General features: G+C 40.6%; 1 protein-coding gene across 2 annotated transcripts in view; it reads right to left on the minus strand.

Annotated features, from left to right (window-relative positions):
- Positions 1-2,759: 2,759 nt before the first annotated feature.
- The window catches only part of RNF223 (ring finger protein 223), an 18,646-nt gene continuing 7,421 nt past the window's right edge, over positions 2,760-13,984 (minus strand). For both annotated transcript variants that reach the window (XM_073603063.1, XM_073603065.1), the window contains exon 2: positions 2,760-7,918. In XM_073603063.1, the coding sequence (XP_073459164.1) occupies positions 7,265-7,909 (645 nt within the window). In that variant the 5' untranslated portion in view covers positions 7,910-7,918 and the 3' untranslated portion in view covers positions 2,760-7,264. The remainder of the gene's footprint in view (positions 7,919-13,984) is intronic.

The raw sequence follows: 13,984 nt of genomic DNA on the forward strand, positions 1-13,984 counted from the left end.
TCCAAACACCCCCTCCTCTCTATCCACTACAGGACACACCTAGGGTGCCCACGTGTCCCAGACTGCCCGGGATTATCCCGTAATTCACATCTTTGTCCCTGGTCCCGGGCACTATCATTCCGGGACAATACAGTGTCCCGGAATGAAACTGACAATCTGGGAACGGGGCGGACCGAGCCGCTAAAGCGCTGGCTCTGGCTCCGCTTCCACCTACTCCTTATCACTGGTTGCTATAGCCGCCTGGAATCAGGCAACCAGTGACGTCACTGCTCAGCGTTGAAAGCGGAGGAGGATTTCACTTCCTCCTCCGCGCTAGTGCTGCTGGTTCTTCCCCCTCTGCACTTGGCTCCAGTGACTGGCTTGCAGCTTGTGTGGGGTGTTTCTGTTCCCACACGCTGCCTGCGATTACAGTGAGTACGGCATCTCTCCCTTCCTCTCCCTCCTGCCCACCTCACACTAACATACGGACTGAAGTCCCCTCCCGCCATACATTCCGCACTCCTCTCCTGTACATATTACCCACCGCCATACTTTCCGCACTCCTCTCCTGTACATATTACCCACCGCCATACATTCCGCACTCCTCTCCTGTACATATTACCCACCGCCATACATTCCGCACTCCTCTCCTGTACATATTACCCACCGCCATACATTCCGCACTCCTCTCCTGTACATATTACCCACCGCCATACATTCCGCACTCCTCTCCTGTACATATTACCCACCGCCATACATTCCGCACCCCTCTCCTGTACATATTACCCACCGCCATACATTCCGCACTCCTCTCCTGTACATATTACCCACCGCCATACATTCCGCACTCCTCTCCTGTACATATTACCCACCGCCATACATTCCGCACTCCTCTCCTGTACATATTACCCACCGCCATACATTCCGCACCCCTCTCCTGTACATATTACCCACCGCCATACATTCCGCACTCCTCTCCTGTACATATTACCCCCCGCCATACACTCTGCATTCCCTATTTAACATTACCACATTCTGCACTATACAAGTCATCTCAGACTCTCTTTAAGAACACCCCCTTTAAGCCAATATTTAGTGCAATTTAAGACATGTCCACAGTTCATTACGACACGCTTTGCGTACCATATTGTTGTTGTTCTTGATGCCTAGGGCCCACTTTTGATCTTGCACACAGGCCCGCTGATTTCGTACGCCCCTGCCCCAAAAATCGGCAAAAAATTTTGTCAAGAATCATCTTTTTTTGGGGGGGGGGGTGTCCCTGAATGGCAGTTTGGAAATGTGGTCACCCTAGACACACCCTCTGCCTTGAACTCTTCAATCTGCTAAGTAGACTGCAGCATATCAAAGTCACACACTAATACTCCGCCTCTTCTGCAAGCCCCAGTTATTTTGGCCCTCCTCCTAGTTTCACTCAGCTCCAGGCCATGTACTTTATGTACAGCGTTGCATGAGTGCGCTATGGTCAGTAAAATAGCGCAGTGCCGGATAGTAAAAAATGGCCTGGTCATGAAGGGGGGTAAATCTTCCAGAGGTCAAGTGGTTAAACATGAAAGGAATCTAAGATCCTCATTGCTGATCTCTACATCTTCCGCATTGTACTGTGGGATGCCAGGAGACTAGTAGATGCCCACACTGAGGATTTCAGTAAATGTATATCTGCGTTCAAGATGCCTCCCCGCACAAAAACAAGGAGCTTTGTACTTGAAACAAACAAACAGGAATTAGATGATGTCTATTTTTCTGAACTACTCTTAGCTTAATAGATTTGGAGATAGTAGAGGTTCACTTTAAGACACTAAGAAGGGGGTTTCACACTTCGGAGCAATGTGGCTCTTGTATCTGTATGTAGAACTGTCTATGAATAAAAAAAGGTTTACTGGAAAGCTATGGGCATTATAATTACCGTATTTATTGGCGTATAACATGCACTTTTCCCCCTTAAAATACTGGGGAAATTGTGTGTGCGTGTTATATGCCGATATAGGCTGCCACCGAGGGGAAGGAGGAGACGAGCGCCGCTGAAATAGAGCCGGATCTCCTGTGTACTCAGCTCTGCTCGCAGTCACGCTCAGTCCTGCCCCCCTGGACGGCTCCTAGCATTGACATCCCAGCATTGGACCGGCGTTATGTCCATCATAGGATCTGGGCCCGACTGGGCGTGATGCCGAGCCGAGTTCACAGGAGATCCGGCTCTATCTATTTTGGCAAGGCTGCAGATGGGCACTGATCAGGCTGTAGTGAGGAGCAATGCTGCAGATGGGCACTAATCAGGCTGCAGTGAGGAGAAATGCTGCAGATGGGCACTGATCAGGCTGCAGTGAGGAGCAATGCTGCAGATGGGCACTGATCAGGCTGCAGTGAGGAGCAATGCTGCAGATGGGCACTGATCAGGCTGCAGTGAGGAGCAAGGCTGTAGATGGGCACAGATCAGGCTGCAGATGGGCACAGATCAGGCTGCACTGAAGCTGCAGATGGGCACAGATCAGGCTGCATTGAGCCTGCAGATGGGCACAGATCAGGCTGCATTGAGGCTGCAGATGGGCACTAATCAGGCCGCATTGATGCTCACTGACCATTATTTTGCTTCAAAGTGGTTTATTTAAAAAAAAAGGGTTTTTTTTCCTGAAACTTCCATCTTAAATTGGGGTGTGTGTTAAACGCCGGCGCGTGTTATACGCTGATAAATACGGTATTTCTTGTGCTTTACCTTGACAGTTTCTAATATAGACAGATTAATAAAACCACCCAAGATACAAGTATTTTATAAAAAAAATCTTATAATTTATTAAACAGTTTGCACTTGTATATCAATTGTATGGATAAAATACTGTTTAAGCTTTTCAAAGTACAGTACATCACATAGTAATCATGGCACTTGATACACATTGGCGGTTATTTGCTGAATGAGGTTAACAAAATAAGATTGACCCATAAATAAATATTCTTCTTTATATTTTACAGCATTTGTTATCAAACTGAGATCTGAGCCTTTGTAAAACAAAAAAATGGTAAGATAGAGGATAAGTGCACTTTTGAAAAAAGAAACAAAAAAACAATCATAAGCAGAACTCCAACCAGGAACAACAAGATAAACATGAATAGCCTATTTAAAGATTAACTATCAAAATCAGCTTTTACTGCAATATTCTGCTGGATTTCTCCTGCAGTACAATTTTACTGCCAGTAGATGTCCTCGGTCTAAACGTTGTATCATTCGAAATTTTCTTTGAGTCCAGGTCATTCTTGAACTGGCCCCAGCCTATGACTGGACAGGGAAAGGTAAAGCAGCACAGTGTTTAGCTCATCTATCACTCTGCTTTCTATCCCTATCAGCATGCTTATTGTCAGCACATTAACGGATTGGTTCCTTGTATTGCTTCTTCCTGTAACACCCCAGCTCTGCGGTACAGGACATGCAAGAGGCTATTACCAGGTCATTCAGGTACTTGTATTTAAAAATACATTTAATGTAAATTAATTACAGTGCTGCATTAGCGTCCTTTATATCTACTTATATCTACTTAGAGTTCAGATTTGAAGCGTATGTCAAGTCAAAACTGTTATTTTTTATTTTATTTGCCAGTGTCTCACTGTGGAGGTTTCTCTTTACTTCCTGTCTAGAGATGCATCAGGAAACGAGAGAAAATCTTTCCAAACCGAATCAATTCCTATTCTAGAGTGTTGTCAAAGGAGCAGGTTTCCCCATTTTTCCCTCACCTCTTGCTTTTCTGACATCTACAATTTTGGACTCCACTGGGAACCTTTGCATACACCTTAATATATCCAAGCAACTAAAGCAAGTTTGCAAGGATATCCTTTTACATTTTTCCATCCTTGAGAGTTATCAGCACAGCCAGCAGAATATTCAGATTTGATCTGGGCTCAGTGCATGAGAAGTTATATCAAATAAAGCTTCTTTGGATTTTTTTAGGTGCGTATGCTTCTAAACGCTTTCTCAGAATTGGCTGATAGAGGTCATATTGAATGGTCTCTGCTTGAAGTGAATCTATCATAACAAAAATAAGGGAACCGCCAGCAGTTTAAAAACCTTCCTACTTCCCTAGCTCTGAAACTCATGGCTTCACTACTTTATGGCTCATGAACCCTGATGCATGCATTGGGCTCTTTACTCTGGATGAACCTCAGTGACTCAGTGGGGTTGATTTACTAAAGGCAAATAGGCTGTTCACGTTGTCCTCATCATCACCCAGTCGTGCAAGCAAAAAAAAATGTTATTCTTACTTTCATTTTCCATGCAATGCGAGGGATTACTCCCCAGAAAAAGTGAACATTCCCTTGCATGGCCTATTTTCCTTTAGTAAATCAAGCATAGTAAATATTGAAGCCATAGCATGAAGTTCACACCTAGGGAACCTGCAACTTGGCTTTAGTGGAAGACCACGTATTTTTATCATTATAGATTTTGTTTTTCTGAAGATCCCTTCTTTAGAATATTTTCTATTTTTCTGTACACATACTAGTTCCTGGAAAAGAAAAAGTAGGCTGCTTACATTGTCAACCTAAGAAATGGTTCCTCTAATGTATAAACAACAGGTACACTTTAATATTCAAGATGTAAATGCTCTTTAACCAAGATCAGCCAATCCAATATGGTTTGTTCATTTTAGTGTTAGTTAAATTAATAAATACGTGTTTGATGGTCTATGTAGAACCTGTAGTGAGAAGTATGCAGGCTTCTATTGCTGACCCCCCTTTCTAAAAATACTATAATCCTGGCCTATCCTGCTTCAGCGGCTTAAGTACCTTCCGGGCAACTGACCTGGGACAAATATGTCAGTTAGGAGCCCTGACTTGCACTGAGGCTATTCAGGTTTGTATGTTTGTTTCAGGTTATTGGGATTGATTTACTAAGGGTAAGTAGGCTGTTCACTTTGCAAGGGAATTTGCTCTCCACAGCTTAGTGAATGTGGTAAAGTTTCAGTTTGCAAAGAATACCTAATCACTTTAATAAAAATAAAAAAACAGCATGTTTTGCTTGCACATGATTGAATATGCAAGAGTTTCACCTCATTCACTAAGCTATGGGATAATTCCCTTGCAAAGTGAACAGCCTACTTGCCTTTGGTAAATCAACCCCCAGGCAACAAGCCTTTCCAGAAGGGTAATAGCAATGATCTTTATTATTTCTCTCAATACAGTTTTATTTTTTTTTATTTTTTATCAGTAAGTACAGTTTTTTTTTAAATTGTTCACAGTGTCAAAGTAACAAGGCATAAATAACAAAGAACATAAAGCTACTTGAAACTATAAGTGCTTCCATTTCATTACTTGTTCGCTGGATTCATGTCTTTGATGCAACATTGCTGTATGACAAATCCGAAGCTTCATGTGTGAAAACTGGCCCACAGCGATCATTACTCCAGGTGTCATTTTTTCCAGCTCAGAAACTTAAAGTGCAACTAAACCCTCCTGTTCTTTACAGCCAAAGAAGCTGCCATCTTAGCCTCTGTTTGATCTGCAATTGCCATGGTACTGCACATTTCAATTATGACACCAGCGATTTGATGGCTTGACATTGCGCTTGAGAGGCCAAGCAACCATGACAGTTATCATTCATGGCATGTCTTGAATATAATGGTTTGGGCAAACTGTTAAATCAGTGGGCTTAGTTCCACTTTAGAATAAAGAGCCAACCAGGTGCTGTGGACAATACTTCTACCCACAGCTTCTCATTTGTTTGATACATGGTCCCAACTGCTCTTGGTTTCAGTTAATAACACACTTCCTAGCAATCTGTGATGTCACTTCCTATAGGTGAAAATTTGTTCTGCTCACAATATGGCTACCTGAACTGTAGCAGGCTAATTACCCAGCAGGTTTCCAAACTGAAAAAAAAAAATAAGGTGAGGGCCACGGAATCTTTTTGTATAATGTCACTAAACATTCCAGCCTTTTAGAAACACGACCCCTTGTTCTAAACTTCATATCCTTCCGTGTTGTACTTTTAATGTGTTCAATAGCATAAAATGTTTGTTTACAGCTCCATTAGGGCTGATAGAAGATTGCAGTGGAACCTGGCATTTTAAAGGTATAAAAATCCAATCCCACACCTTAATGATTTTCATCTATTCACCCGGTTAAACGGTTATTTGTAGCGAATAAAAACCCACAACGTGTCTCCATTGCTTTATGCCAGTTTTATGAGGCACTTAGGACTAAGGATTTTTATTTCCTGTAGCAGCATATACATTAAGCCAAGCTTTGGTGGAAGAGACAAGTGATTTTGTTTTGCCGTGCATTAGACACGGGGTTATGGGAGAAATTGCAGAGATCAAGTAGAATTATTGAACAGTTATTATAAAAGCCTGTTGGCGCACAGTGTTAATAATCCTTTGTATTTGGTCTTGGTTTTTCTTGGTTATATATATTCAAATTTTTCTGGAAAGTGCAATTATAGGCTGAATTATAGGCATCACTGCATTGCAAGATTTGTATATATCAAGCATATTAAATTCAAATAAAACAGCAAGTCAAATTGAGAAGACTAAATCTTTAAGGGGGCCACATTACGTCTATGGAGGGCCGCATCCACTTTAATCCAGAAAAAGATTATGGCACTTTCAAAAGTGACAGTATAGTAAAAATTGCAAGTTACAATATTTAATCTTAGAGAAAGGGGCCATAAAACATCTCCTGAAGTATTTAGCTGCACAATGATGTAAGAAAGTGTAAATTATGTACTGGAGAACAACTAGAGGCCAATTCCTTTTTTGATCCTTTAATCAAGAAGGACCGCAGAGAAGAGAGAGAAGGCCCCATGCAGCCCATAAAGCACCAGTTTGACATGCCTAGTCTTTATGGAAGTATGATTTTGCTAGAACTGCCATTCACTTTTTGAACACTAAAAAACTTTTTCTTGTATGAAGTGCACATAAAGTTTTACATTTCATCAGGTTCATGCTGGTCATATAATACTGTATTTTCCAGCTGTATGCTGTAGGCCAATGTCAACATGGCCATTCACGTCAGTGTAGAGTATCATTCTGTAACACCATGGCAACATCCTGTCCCTGATAACTTGCCACACTTTCTGTCCATCAAATAGAACCGGTTGACATCCATGCTACAACAGGTAGTTTCTGGTTTTGTCTCAAAATCGACATGAAAACCGAGTTTTAACCTCCAAGCAATGCACATAGAGGGCAATGAAACAGATGCGCAAGTCAGTGGGGGTTCTGCACATACAATTTTCACAGTAAGCAGAGTCCCTCTGCTGTTGACTTAAGTCCACTGTAACTCTTGCTTATATTCCAGGAGGGAATGTTACCAGGAGGGAATTAGTAGGCAGCTTAGTAGGTGTTGAATCTGTTGTGCATTTTAGGTTCCCCGTCTTAAGGATGCACTGTACTGGCCAAAGGAGGATGCAGAATAAAATGATCACCATAAAAGCGATAAGTAAGAGTCTTTTCCAATCGTTGCACAGACAGCAGAACCTCTGCAGTCTGGATCGTGGCCTTGGTGGTGGGGGAATGTCTTTTTTGCTTAAACCAATGTCTACACAGATACACAAGTCTGATTGGTTGGACTCTGGGTCTTGTTTGTAACAAAGCTTGGTACCCTCAATCCAAACTGGTTCTTCTTTACGTTGATGGGGAGGCAAGTTAGATAGCAGTTCTTGGCTTGTCTGTAGAGCCGTAACCCCTTGCTGCGGGATTGGTGTGGGTTGCCGGCAAAAAGGACATGACACCTTGCCCTGCTCACTCTCTGGTGGGAGTGAGGCTACAAGCCTTGCTACACACTCCAAGCAGACGGTATGTGAACACTGAAGGACCTTAGGGGTCTTGAAAATGTTATCATAGCAGTTAAAACAGATCGAACACTCAAGTCTGTTCTCCAACCCTTCTTCTACATCTCCTTGCGTATGCCAGACTTCAGTTGTCATATCCATATTTGGGACCTGTTGAAGACAAAAAAGGCTAAATTAATGATTTATAGGAATATGTAAAAAATGAGAAATTTTAAAAATATAGTGTTATGTTAATTCCATCATCTAATAGACATAGGCTTGGAGATCCTTACAACCCAAAGACAAATGTAATGTAAATTGAAAAAACTTCTGCTCTTATTTACCAAGGCAAAGCGCAATATACAGATATCTATATTGTCCAATAAGAATTCACATAATTAAAGTAGCTGCATTTGATTAGTACTATTTACTGTGCCTGTTTTCAGTATTGGATTTGCATAATTTTACCACAAAACACTAATGTTTATTTATACCGTAAATTTTATATATATAAAACATATACTGATTTTTATGATAATTGCTACTGTTATGAACACAAATATCTATGTGTTTGTTCATTTATTCATATTCAGTTATTTAAATTACTTTATGAGCAATCATGCAGACAGTGAAATATAGCCAGAAGAAATTGGTAGAATTAGTACTAATAAACAACAAATAGTAACACAGTGGTATATAGTTTGCATATATCGTCACATATATTCATGTAAAGCAACAAGCATCACAAGTTGACATTTGCGGACCTTGCGGGATCACCTTCTCGTGGCAGAGTTTCACAGCCTTGAGAAAGGAATCCTGAAAGCTCCCAAATCATCGATGTGTGATGCCTGTTGTAAAGTACAAGATTACCACTATAACACGGTGTGCTGTTTAAAATTCTTATTTTCCTATGATTGCAGGTTAGCTGTTGCTAGCAAAGGAATAACTTATGGCATGTTACCATCCCAGAAAATCAGGGACTGCTGGAAACCATGCCAATGACTGGAGGTGCAGATTGCCCGTGTCTATATTAAAAGATAATATAAAAAATTACAACGATCAGCAGAATCTCTGCCTCTCTCTTAAAAATGCCAAGCCAATATTTCTGTCACCTTTGTTGTCAACCATTAATAATCCACAATACCACAGTCTGAAATCCAACTGGTATAAATGCTTGGCTACTGACTAGTCTGCTAGGTAAACTACAAAGGTTATATGAGCTATAAATAAATAATTAACAGTTCATTCTGTTAATGCTTGGAAAGTTTATAACCTGATGTAATGTTATAATTTCCAACGGAACTCATACTTTATTAGGTATGTTACAATGCAGTGTCATGCTTGCTAAGACACAATGATGTGACACCACAATTAGGTATTTTCCCACAACATATTTCCTTGTAATGTTTGCCAGTTTTTAATCAATCTTCCTACATTGTGTAGTTTTGAAAAAACAGTAAATGGATGCAATGATTGTTCACTGTATACTCCACCAAGCTGTGCCAAAGAACTAAGACAAACCCTGTTACTCTTGTTACATAGTAGATTGACAAAAGACAAAGGGTCCATCCATGGACCAAAGCAAATGGTTTCTAACTTTCTTGGGACTTTTACGTCTTACGTCTTATGCCTCCCCTTATCCCACTCTCCCTTTTTACTTCCCTCCTCTGCTGCTCATACTTACTCGCTCTCCTTTTTTCCTCTCTGTTTCTGACACAACTGGGGCTATCGATTGACTCAAAGCTAGGGATTCCTCTTTGTATTAGTCTGGATCAAAACAAGGCAAATTGTGGCCCCAGGGCCACATTCGGTCCTTTGGCAGTCCCTATCTGGCCTTTGATGCCTCCGCTGTGAGCATGTCTCTCTGAGCCTGTCAACTTCCTTACTGAGGATGCTGACAGGCTCAGAGAGGCACACTGACAGATGTCCATGTGGAGAGCTGGAAGAAGAGATCCTGGGGAGCTGATCAATACAGCGGGGAGGCTCCGTTCTGGCGGCAGAGTATTGCCTAGGAGAGGTTCTGACACTCTGCCACCACTCTGCTCAGCCAAGCTCTTCCTGTGTTAGCTCCTGCACACTGCAAACCCCAGGAGCCATGGACCTGTTATTCACTCCAGGTCAGGATCTGCAGAAATCCCCACTGTATTGATCTTAGGCTCTCTTCTTCCAGTCACAGTGCTTTTCAGAAGGCATTGGACAGACAGAAAGGAGGTTTCCTCCTGACCACCGTATTCAACCCTTGCATTCCCACAGGTTAAATAATTCCCACACCCCACACTCCTGTGTATTGCACATGGTTGCGGCATGGCCCCATTGAGCTTGGCTAATTTGACAAGCAGAGCCACTTATCATACTCTGCACCCTGAGTCAACAGTGAACAGCTGAAAAAGTTTAAAAAAATAAAATAAAAAAACTACTGACACCACTCTCTCCTGCCCTACCAACACTGTCTCAACCCCAAAAAGCATTGTGAAGAAAACATTTAAAACAAATTAAATTGTAAAAAAAATCAATTATTAAAAATAAAAAAAACTACTGACACCGTCCACATACCACCCAACCCACCCCCTTCCCCAGAAGCACTGCAAAAAAAATATTGAAAAAATGATTTAAATAATATTTTGCCACGAGGGTTGGAGGGAGGGGCGTTTGCGGGCGCGAAGCGCCACCTCCCTGAAATGAGTTTCTGCAGGTTGGGATGTCTGCTAATGTTTCATGAGTTTTAGATATAGTAATTGTTAGCAGGGATTCCCTGAGATCAGAAAGTTATCTCAAGGGTTCCTCTGTGTTTCAAAGGTTGAGAAAAAGGCTGATCTACAATATAGCTTTGCCGTTATTATCACTCTCCAGCATGGACCTGCAATGTCTGAGTTACCTAACTTCTTGTCATGAAGGCTAGGATATACTAGAAGCTGCCATGCTACTTTGAACAGTTTCTACCAGATAATAAATATATATTCTACAATAGCGTTTACTATCTTTAGTACTTCCCAGTTACGAGACCCCATCTATTCCCATGCTAGCTCTACGTCTAATCAGAGAAAGCATGCTATGGATCCCAATAATGACATCCTTCTTGGCAGGACCCATGTCTCTATTCCACAGGCAGGACGCACAATATTACCAATTATTTAGCAGGTCTAAAATTCATTATGCAGTGTCATCTCTACACACACGTGTTATGGTTATGTGACAGGACTACAGAACTGATCTGTTTGTGTGTTGAGAATCTTACATAAGTAATTTTGAAATTCCTAAAGACAGCACGTGAACAAATTATGGGACTGTGTCATTGTTGTCATGCGATCAGCGGGAATTCTTGTCTTTGCACTCAGCATCTCTCAACACAACCTCATCACTAGCAGCTGGTAGCATGGATCTAGACAATTACCTCATCCTCCACTCACAAAAGGACATTCATGCCCTGGGGAGAAATAAAGGATGGAATTGTTTCAGCATCTTGATGATGAACTGAGGCTTATGGTTCGCATAGAATGACACACACAGCTCCCTCCTATGTGTGCGACTCCATTCACTGTACCAGACTGTAAAAAAAATTGAAATCCCTATATCCATTATATAATATCCGTGTTTGAAAATCTTTATCTCTTAGTATTAAGTTATATGTATACTCTAACAATGATCTTCTCCTATTTTCTTCCTTTAGGTCTGTTAAATATGCAATTGAAAGCATTCTGAAACATACACAAATCTATTGCACCCATTATACATGACCAGTCTGGATGCTAGCCACTATAGTCCATCTCCACTCTGAATGAAAAATATGAAAAGATGTATCAGCCGCACTCCACTGTTAGCTCCTCTTAGCGTATTTAATAATAGCCAATAAACTGACTGCATACCACAATGTCCCCACTGAGCACCAACCATCCTTGACACGTTTCACCACTCCTGGTTTACTTACAAGGATAGGGGGACTTTCCCTATCCTTGTGGGCAAGGCAAGAGTGGTGAAACGTGTCAAGGAAGGTTGCTCGGTGGGGACATTGTGGTATGCAGTCAGTTTATTGACCATTAATAACTACGGTAAGAGGACCCAACAGTGGAGTGCAGATGACACATCCTTTTATATTATTGAAAGTGTTCTGTTATATCTGTTGGATACATGTAAAAAAAGACTTGTTGCTCCAGCTAGAAATCTTGAGAGCTGGTAATTTACTGTGCTCTCCATTTCCGCTGCACACTTAGTTTTGCATTATTGCCAGCACTATTATGGAGACAGCGGAGTTGATTTACAAAAAACGGAGGGTGCAAAACCTGGCCCAGCTCTGCATAGAAACCAATCAGCTTCCAGTTTTTTGTCAAAGCTTTGTCAAAGAACAAGCTGAAGTTAAAAGCCGATTGGCTGCCATGCACAGCTGCACCAGATTTTGCATTCTCCAGTTTTAGTAAATCAACCCCCATGTTCTGTTGTCTTTTTCTAGGGTAACAACACTGCTCCCCCTTAGATACAGTACAGTGAATGAGTGTCACTCTAAGACAAAAGGTGTTCTACTGGATGGATCATCAGGTGAGAAAAAGGCCAGACGAAAGAAAACAAATGCAGTCACCACATTGAAGGAACAGTAAGCTGCAATACTGTATATACATTTTTATTCCTGGACTTAGACACACAATAAAAAGCAAATGATGAGCACCAAAGTTAGTATAAAGAGGAATATGCACTGTATATCTTTTTTTTTTCTAAAACGTTGCATAGCTTGTATTTATGAATGGATATGGGGAGCACAACATTTTTTTTATTACTCTGCTTTTGGAAAATAATACGAGTCTGTGAGTCAGCTGATGTTTTGTTTTGGTCTTTACCACTATTTAAAAAAAAAAACAAAGCAGAAAAAAAAAACATTTATTTATTGGAGCAAGAGGGCCATTTCTCTGGCCTCTTTTGTTCAACTCTAAATATCCCCCCCCAAAATAAATAAATATATATATATATATGTGTGTGTGAAGAATATTCCCACTAATTTTATTAATATAAATCGCTTTATCTCTAATGAATAATGCTTTTTGAAGGTTTTTGGTTAAAAAATAATTAATGCAAAATTGTCACCAGTAGGGGGCACTTATGTAAAACTTCTGACTCGATCATCAGCCAGTATGTAGGTTATGTCATTTATTTTCTGTACACAGTCACTAAATTACTTCTCTGATAGAAGAGAGCATCACATCCCAAAAATTTGAACTATGTACGCGTCACATGATCTATAAAAAGATGAATGGTACTGGTCTACGTGCAATAACACATAGAAAAGAGTTTTTCATTCCTTTCTTTTTGCCAGCTACTCTAACCTGGTGTTGTATTTGTGGCACAATATACGTCAAATTTATAATTAGGTTATGCTATATATATATGTGCATTATTACACTGTTTATAATAGTCTGCCACAGGTTATAGTGCTGGCCAATTTAAGAACATTTAAAAAAAGTTTTATACATATTTCTAGAACCAGGAGCTGTTTATCATACACAATGGTATCTTTAACCGCTTCAGCCCCGGAAGATTTGGCTTCTGAATGACCAGGCCATTTTTTGCGATTTGGCACTGCGTCGCTATAACTGACAATTGCGCGGTCGTGTTTATTGTACCCAAACAAAATTGACGTCCTTTTTTTCCCACAAATAGAGCTTTCTTTTGGTGGTGTTTGATTATCTCTGCGGTTTTTATTTTTTGCGCTATGAACAAAAAAAGGGCGACAATTTTGAAAAACACACAATATTTTGTACTTTTTGCTATAATAAATATCCCCATTTTTTCCTCAGTTTAGGCCAATATGTATTCTTCTACATATTTTTGGTAATAAAAATCACAATAATCACAATATATTGATTGGTTTGCGAAAAAGTTATAGTGTCTACAAAATAGGGGATAGATTTATAGCATTTTTATTATTATTTTTTTTTTTTACTAGTAATGGCAGCAATCTGCAATTTTTATTGTGACTGCGGCATTATGGTGGACACATCAGACAATTTTGACATACTTTTGGGACCATTGGCATTTCTACAGCGCTCAGTGCTTTAAAAATGCATGGAGTACTGTAAAAATGTCACTGGCATTGAAGGGGTTAACACTAGGGGGCGATCAAGGGGTTAACTGTGTTCCCTGCTACGTGTTCTAACTGAAGGGGGGAGGGGACTTGCTAGGGGAAGAGATAGATCAGTGTTAATACTTTGTATGAATCGCTAATTGCGATTTTTATTACCAAAAATATGTAGA

Source organism: Aquarana catesbeiana, linkage group LG10 (assembly GCF_042186555.1).
Source record: "Aquarana catesbeiana isolate 2022-GZ linkage group LG10, ASM4218655v1, whole genome shotgun sequence".
Lineage (NCBI taxonomy): Eukaryota > Metazoa > Chordata > Amphibia > Anura > Ranidae > Aquarana > Aquarana catesbeiana.